The 7,916-nt window shown below is 43.6% G+C and overlaps 1 protein-coding gene and 1 long non-coding RNA gene across 3 annotated transcripts in view; both read right to left on the bottom strand.

Annotated features, from left to right (window-relative positions):
- Window positions 1-469: 469 nt before the first annotated feature.
- The window catches only part of RFTN2 (raftlin family member 2), a 53,486-nt gene continuing 46,039 nt past the window's right edge, over window positions 470-7,916 (bottom strand). The window contains exons 8-9 of one of the 2 annotated variants that reach the window (XM_083410314.1): window positions 6,885-6,963; window positions 470-1,263 (exon numbers count right to left, since the gene is read on the bottom strand). In XM_083410314.1, the coding sequence (XP_083266440.1) occupies window positions 997-1,263; window positions 6,885-6,963 (346 nt within the window). In that variant the 3' untranslated portion in view covers window positions 470-996. The remainder of the gene's footprint in view (window positions 1,264-6,884; window positions 6,964-7,916) is intronic. The other variant, XM_083410315.1, reaches the window with a different exon arrangement.
- On the bottom strand, window positions 3,337-6,096 carry LOC310665504. Its single transcript, XR_014505504.1, has 2 exons — window positions 4,384-6,096; window positions 3,337-3,652 (listed from the first exon to the last, which is right to left on the bottom strand). It is a non-coding gene; the product is annotated as an uncharacterized lncRNA (long non-coding RNA).

The raw sequence follows: 7,916 nt of genomic DNA, 5'->3' as shown, positions 1-7,916 counted from the left end.
AAGTTTCATATATAGAATTCCTTGGTGTAGCCAAAGAGTCTGTATTAATTGAGTTAACTGGAGATGACTTGAATGTGTCGTGTCTTACTTGCAGAGGATTTATTAGAAATAAAGCTATCTGGAGGATTTTCCCATAAAGGAAATAATCAGCTTCAGAAGAGCAATGTTCATCAGAACCGCTGCAGGGGTGGAAAGGGTCGAATTCGCACCCCTTGACTGCTCTGATCCAGTTAATTATCACTCCTGCTGATGCAATTTGTGTTTTTAAAAGCCTGCACAGGAACTTTTAATCTCACATGTATTTTGAACCTTTGTACAATGCAGCATCAAATATCCATAAGGCCTCTACAACGAGAAGTAAATCAAGGCACTGGGTTTAAACCCGTTTATCTCTCTTCTGTAGGTCATGATTTCCAGTCATTCACAAATAGCCACCTAATAACACTTATGACTGCACACTATTAGTGAGTTGTTTTTAGTACCAATTTTTTATTATAGTGTTTGAGTTTGCACTCTTTTAACACGAGGAGAGTTTAAACCTGAAACCTAAAAATGGCACACGGTTCTCTATGTACAGTTTTAATTTGGTGTTAAGCTTATGAAATTTAAAACAGTATATTAAGAGAAATGCTGCTGTATTACATTTCAAGCACTTTGTAAAAAGTCTCATGTTTTGCAGAAGAGCAGAAGGCAACGCCCTATCTGCAGTTACTTCCAATTGACAGAAAGACTGCTGAGATGTCATATAGTGCTGTTCTAGAAATTCAAAATCCCAGTAAAACAGACCTCACTCAAAAGTTAGCACTAAACAAATAAGAGTTGTGCTATTTTCCTTTACCTTTTTTTATGAGCATATTTACAGTTGAGGGGAAGTATAATGTGCACATGTTTGTATAAGACAAAGGGAGAAAATTATACCGACACATATAAAAAGCAATTTCTATTTTTACATTAAAAAAAATATATATGTACAGGTCCATCTAATCCGTTTTCTGGTCACATGCAAGTGACCTGAGTGACTCCATCTTCTTGCTCAAACTGCCCATCATCTAGTTCCCTTAGTATGCCATCGCTGCTGCTGAATCCGGCAAAGCTTTCAAAATGGACTGCTCTGTCCTTGGGCCAACACTCTGCAGAAGGCGATAGATGAAACTCATCCGCAGCTTGTGTATTTTGTGCAGGCTGGGAAGTAGCTGTGTCTAATCCAACACTTCTGCTTGGAGCCTTTCCTTTTTCTTCTCTAAGTTGCTTGGTGGATTTCTTCTGAAACGGGGGAAAAAAAGAATATTTGAATTAAGAGTTCACAGAGGAAGGGAGCTGAAAGAATGTGCACTTGGATCTGGGAACAAAAGAATGGGGAATGAAATGGCTGAATATTTGCAGAATTTACAGTCTGGTCCCACGCACTGGTTTCCTGTGCAGTGATAGAAACTTTGACATCTATTGTCTGAAGCGAAAGTTAGCTGCAATTCTGGCATGCCGTTCCCCATCCCTGTCTTCATAATTATGTGTGGCCAATGCTGGGTAAAGCCAAGTTCCCAGGAGTTTGAAAAGCCTTTAGATGCTGTGCAAGTGAGCTACGGGGGGGACCCTGCCAAGTAATAACTTTGCACCATACTCTTACATTGTAACGGGGACCAAAAATTAATGCAACAGGCAAAGAATCTCACACTCCCAACACCCATTGAAACTTTTGGATAAAGAATCCTTAATTTGGTCTTGTCTGCATAACAGGCTGGGGCTCAAAAGCATATTTTGGTGATGCTGGAGATGCTGCTTTTGATTTTGACCTAGAGGGTTACCTAGAATAATTCTCCAAAGACATTCTGAACCAAGCAGAACATAAAAGTAAGCTCTCAGAGATACGACTTGGGTCTGCATTAGGAACCTAAATCAATACTTCATAGCCAATACTTGAACTGGTATCGGAGCCTCAGGAGCATGGCGTGTGTGATTAGAGCATTGCTCTTCCCACTGGAAAATTGGTTTCCTGTAGCCTCTGTTTAGGGACACGGGTGGCGCTGTGGGTTAAACCACAGAGGCTAGGACTTGTCGATCAGAAGGTCGGCGGTTCGAATCCCCGCGACGGGGTGAGCTCCCGTTGCTCGGTCCCTGCTCCTGCCAGCCTAGCAGTTCGAAAGCACACCAGTGCAAGTAGATAAATAGGTACCGCTCTGGCGGGAAGGTAAACGGCGTTTCCGTGCACTGCTCTGGTTCACCAGAAGTGGCTTAGTCATGCTGGCCACATGACCCGGAAGCTGTACACCGGCTCCCTCAGCCAGTAAAGTGAGATGAGTGCCGCAACCACAGAGTCGGCCACGACTGGACCTAATGGTCAGGGGTCCCTTTACCTTTACCTAGCCTCTGTTTAGTACTGAGTGGGCAATTCTAGGAATAAGTTTTGTCCTCTTCCCCTTTCCCTTCTACAAAGTCTAAAAACGCCTCGAGAAGACCCATCGAAACCGACGAATCCCATTGATTTCGATGGGTCTATTCACAAAGGCTGCAATCCTCAACCCCATTTACTTGGGAATAAGTTTCCTTGGATTCAGTGGGACTTACTTCTCAGTAGACATGGTCAGGGTGGCCCTGTAAGCTTGGAGCCTTTGTCTCATCAAAGCGCCTATGGTTTATTAAACAGCATCATTTACAAGGCGCCACAACATGGGCAACTTTAGCAACGTAAGGGCAGCTGCTAGCTATAGGAGACTGCGATTTGAAAAATGCTTCTAAAGGTTTTGAATCAAAAGGGACGGGCGAATCTTTGAAGCACAGAAGAGGAGGGCCGTCTGTCTCTGCCCTACGGTTTAAATATTCTGTGTCAAATAGCCCTGGGGGTGGGGATAGCAGTTGTTTGACCTTTGCAGCCTTTGAGGTCCGGAGGCATAAGGTTGCCATTCTGTACCCTCTCTTTGATTTCGTTGTAACTGAAAACCTCAGCCTCCTGGACTAGTATGTGGGAGGTATTTGCCAGAATGGGGCAGCCAGCTGATATCCTTCCTATGCAAAAACAGGGCACATTGAAGTACGTAAAAGTTATGGGAGTTCTTAAATGCTTCCTGTGCTGCTTAGCTTATTGCATCTCTGGAAGGAAATCTCCCAGAACTTAATATTACTTCGGCATGTAATGCAGTAGAGGTTTAGCCAGAGCAAAGGTTTTTAAACAGAGCTGCTACCCCGATCACATTTCTTTCCTTCTTCTGTTTTCCTCATTATAAAAAAGCAGCGAAGGAAGGAAACAGGGAGAGAGAGGGCTGCCAATTCACTGAAGATAATTTTAAATAAATGTTACATTACTGTAATCTAGTTATTTTGTTTTAGGTTATTTTAAAAAAATAAATAAAATAAAAGTAGGAATAATAAATTTCTTAATTGGAAGGGGCGGTTTGTGCTTGATGCCTCACATTTTAATCTTAAGTCTCTGAGGATGTTATGCACAGAAAGTTGTTAAGGCAATTGTATTAGCACACTGACCTGGGAGCAACTGGGACTTAACTGCTGAGTAAACTTGCATTGCACTCTAGGTTTAATAGCTTAGAAGATCATGGATAATGTGCCTTTCTGGAGCTCCTTAAAAGGACAGTTTTTCTTGAATGTCAATTTAATAATTTTTTAAAAGTTGGCACTTAATGTTAAAATAAAAGTTTATGAACTTAAAGGTAAAGCTAAAGGTATCCCTGCCAGTACGGGCCAGTCTTGACAGACTCTAGGGTTGCGCGCTCATCTCGCTTAAAGGCCAGGAGCCAGCGCCGTCCGAAGACACTTCCGGGTCACGTGGCAAGTGTGACGAAGCTGCTCTGGCGAGCCAGCACCAGCGCAGCACACGGAAACGCCGTTTACCTTCCCGCTATAAAGCGTTACCTATTTATCTACTTGCACTTAGAGGTGCTTTCGAACTGCTAGGTGGGCAGGAGCAAGGACCGAACGACGGGAGCTCACCCCGCCGCGGGGATTCGAACCGCCGACCTAACGATCAGCAAGTCCTAGGCACTGAGGTTTTATGCTAACTTAGATCCAACGCAGGGACGCGGGTGGCGCTGTGGGTTAAAGCCTCAGTGCCTAGGGCTTGCCGATCGAAAGGTCGGCGGTTCGAATCCCCGCGGCGGGGTGCACTCCCGTTGCTCGGTCCCAGTGCCTGCCAACCTAGCAGTTCGAAAGCACCCCCGGGCGCAAGTAGATAAATAGGGACCGCTTACTAGCGGGAAGGTAAACGGCGTTTCCGTGTGCGGCTCTGGCTCGCCAGAGCAGCGATGTCACGCTGGCCACGTGACCCGGAAGTGTCTTCGGACAGCGCTCGCCCTTGGCCTCTTTGAGTGAGATGGGCGCACAACCCTAGAGTCTGTCAAGACTGGCCCGTACAGGCAGGGGTACCTTTACCTTTACCTTTTAGATCCAACGCAACTTGGTTGATATCATTGAAAGGAATTCAAAAAGTCATGATGACTTAAATCCCACTGATTTCAATAGGACCTATATACTGGGAGTAAGCCCCACTGAATTAATTAGTACTTGTGAGTAGATATGTGCAGGATTGCAGTGTAAGTGTTGCTAACTTTTTCTGGGCACATCCAGAATTTGCCTTGGACAAACTGAGGAATAGGAGATGTTTTCTATTGCACACGCCATTCACCCTGAATCAGTGAGAGCAACGCATGTGCCCATGGAAACAGGCTTTTGAGCATGCATGGACTGAGAACTGGAGGCACTAGACAGCTGCTGCTTGCATGTTTCTGATGCCCGAACAGGAATAATGTGCAGCCATCTCTGAATGCTTTGATCAGAGGCGGTGTGCAGCAGTTGCGGCAAAAGGTACATTTCGTGCTGGGGATCGTTAGGAAAGGAATAAAAAATAAAACTGCTGCTTTCATAACGCTGTTATTCAAAGCTATGGTGTGTCTGCATTTGGAGTACTCTGCACGGTTCTGGTTGCCTCGCCTCAAAACGGATATTGAAGAATTGGGGAAGGTTCAAAAAAGGGCAACACAAATGACTGAAGGGATGGGAAAACACTGTTTGGGACTTTTTAGTTTAGAGCAGGATTTCCTAAACTTGGGTCGCCAGCGGTTTATATATTTTTATTAAATTTTCTGTTTTACAATTTGGAATATTCATTTAAACAACCTTAAAATATCACTGACTTCCCTTCTTCACTTTCCATGGTACATTTTGCATATAAATCCCTGCATATTTTACATCAACAAAAACATTCAATTTCCCATTATTACATCCATCAAAACTTGTATACACGGCTGAATTTATCTTAACGCTGCCAACGTTTTCAAGTGTGCACAATTCCCCCCAAAATATTCGATAAACATTTTCCAGTCTTCTTTAAACGTATGTCCTCTTATTCTGTGTTAGGTCCTCAAGCTGCGCATATCCCACCAGTTTAAGTCGTCATTCTTCTTTAGCTGGGACCTCGCTCGTTTTCCATTTTGGGACTGACAAAACACGGGCCGCAGTAGTCCCCAGCTGTTTTTGGATTACAAATCCTAGCTAGGGATGATGGAAGTTGTGGTCCAAAAACAGCTGGAGCCCTAAGTTTGGGAATACATGAACCTCACTGCCAGATGTTGCATTTAAGGTATCCATAACAGTAGCTTGTAGGGATGCCCTGTTAAGGAAAATGTTAATAATTTAACATTTAAAATGTTAATAAATTAACATTTTCGGAGCTAGCTGACCTGACTGGAAGAATCCGCGACCAGAAAGAAGAGGAGTTTCAAGAGGACTGGAGGAAATTTAAGGACTGTTTGAATAAATATTGTAATATAAAAAATTAGAAATTACTTGAAAGAAACAAATAGGCCTAGGATTAAACTAAGTTATAATTAAATAAATGGGATTTAGAATGCTAAGAAAAGTGACTAAGACGGACTATAATTGGAAACTGTTTATTTAATAATGATATTGGAAAGCTGTTACTTTTAATTACAAGGAAACTCAGAAGGGAGGGATTTGAGGAAGTCAACCAAGATGTTTAAAAAGTTGGATTTGTGAAGAATGAAGTTTGTTGTTATTGTTTATCTGTTTATTGTTCTCTTTCCCCCCCCTTCTGTTTTTGTGTATCATTCTGCTTTGTGGTTTGTGTTATCCTTGTGGAAAATCTAATTAAAAATTTATTAAAAAAGAAGAAGAAAAAAGAAAATGTTAATAATAACCCAGTGATCTGGCCACGGTGACTATGGAGAGAGGGCAACTGCAAGCCGTGGGGACTCTGCCACCACACCCTGCTCAGGCAGCAGCAAAATAGCCAGTGTGGTTTCTGCACAGATACTCCTCGCAGGGAAATTACCCAGCTGGACGACGGATCATCTGAGGTCAGCAACTGCACAAACTATTCTGAGCCCTTTTAACGTCTTTTTTTCCCCAACCCGTGAGGAAACGGATAATAGTCTGTCGCACAGCTCATCCTAGTCATTGCGTAACCTCACACAATGTGCTCCTTATTGTGGAGTGGGGGGGAAGGAAACCTCTGTTGCTGCTGCCGGGGTTATAATGAAGTTCTTTCTTTCCCAGACACAGCCCCAGGCATAATTTGTATGCTTGCCCTGGACTGCAGAGGAACGCCAAATGGTTTTGCAGAAAATTCAACAAAGAATCTAAGGGGGGGGGGAGCTAGTGGTTATTGTATTACTATTATTTTCTAAGTCTACACAGTGTTATCTTAGCCTGTTTGTGAAGAAGCAAGTTTAAAGAAGAGCACAGGAGAAAAGTTGGGCAAAATCCTCTGAGCCAACAACTCTGGCTGAGGCTTTAAACTCCTCTTGCTCAGTCACGAAGCACAGTGGAAGCATGCAAACAACACAGGCAAATTTTAACAGCCGTTGCGCCACACCTGCATCTTTCTGTTCACTCATACCTACTCAGATCATCGTTCTTACCTCAGGCGTCTGAGCAGCTGGGCTCCACATAACAGGCCTCTGGAGGAAAACAACTTGCTTTGTGGCCAAATTCCCCTCGCTGAAAAATGAAAGAAGCTGCTTTTAGAAGGTTTGCTTATTAGTTAATTAATTACAGGTGCCAAACCGCGAGGCAGACGTCCCTATGAAGCAAAGAATAAAACGGTCTCTGAAGTACAGTGGTACCTCTGGTTAAGTACTTAATTTGTTCTGGAGGACTGTTCTTAACCTGAAGCACCACTTTAGCTAATGGGGATTCCCGCTGCCGCCGGAGCACGATTTCTGTTCTCATCCTGAAGCAAAGTTCTTAACCCGAGGTACTATTTACGGGTTAGCGGAGTCTGTAACCTGAAGCGTCTGTAACCTGAAATGTATGTAACCTGAGGTACCACTGTAGTCTACTGCAGTTAACACCAGACTCAATTCGGAACCAGCAATTCATTTAAGATCAAAAATTATAAATGGTTAATCTACAGAAGCTTCTATTGAGGCACATGATAATCTTACTGAACTCCTAAAAGATGTGGTCTCAGCTAACGTAAATTCAGGTGACAAAACCATTAATTCCACAGGGCGTGACTGGTTCGACCATGATTGTCGTGGAAAGAAAAAAGATCTTAGGGACTCTTGCAGAGAGTATAGGAAAGTGGGTCTTAAGTCGTATCTTGAATTTAAAAGAGAATATAAAGCACTGTCAGCAATGAAGAAAAGGCCGTTTGAATATATCTCCTGGTCCTTACTGTTAAACGCTTCCTTAAAGAACGATGCTAAATTGTTCTGGAAACTGGTTTCCCCACCTTTCCACCAGGTGAAGGACCAGGTGCGCAGCCTGGGAGTCATTCTGGACTCACAGCTGTCCATGGAGGCACAGGTCAAATCTGTGTCCAGGGCAGCTGTTTACCAGCTCCATCTGGAACGTAGGCTGAGACCCTACCTGCCTGCGGACTGTCTCGCCAGCGTGGTGCATGCTCTGGTTATCTCCCACTTGGAGTACTGCAATGCGCTCTACGTGGG

The sequence above is a fragment of the Podarcis tiliguerta genome (genome assembly GCF_965153285.1).
Source record: "Podarcis tiliguerta genome assembly, chromosome: 1".
Lineage (NCBI taxonomy): Eukaryota > Metazoa > Chordata > Lepidosauria > Squamata > Lacertidae > Podarcis > Podarcis tiliguerta.
Note: the sequence above shows the minus strand (reverse complement) of the source record. Positions and strands in the feature narration are given on the sequence as shown.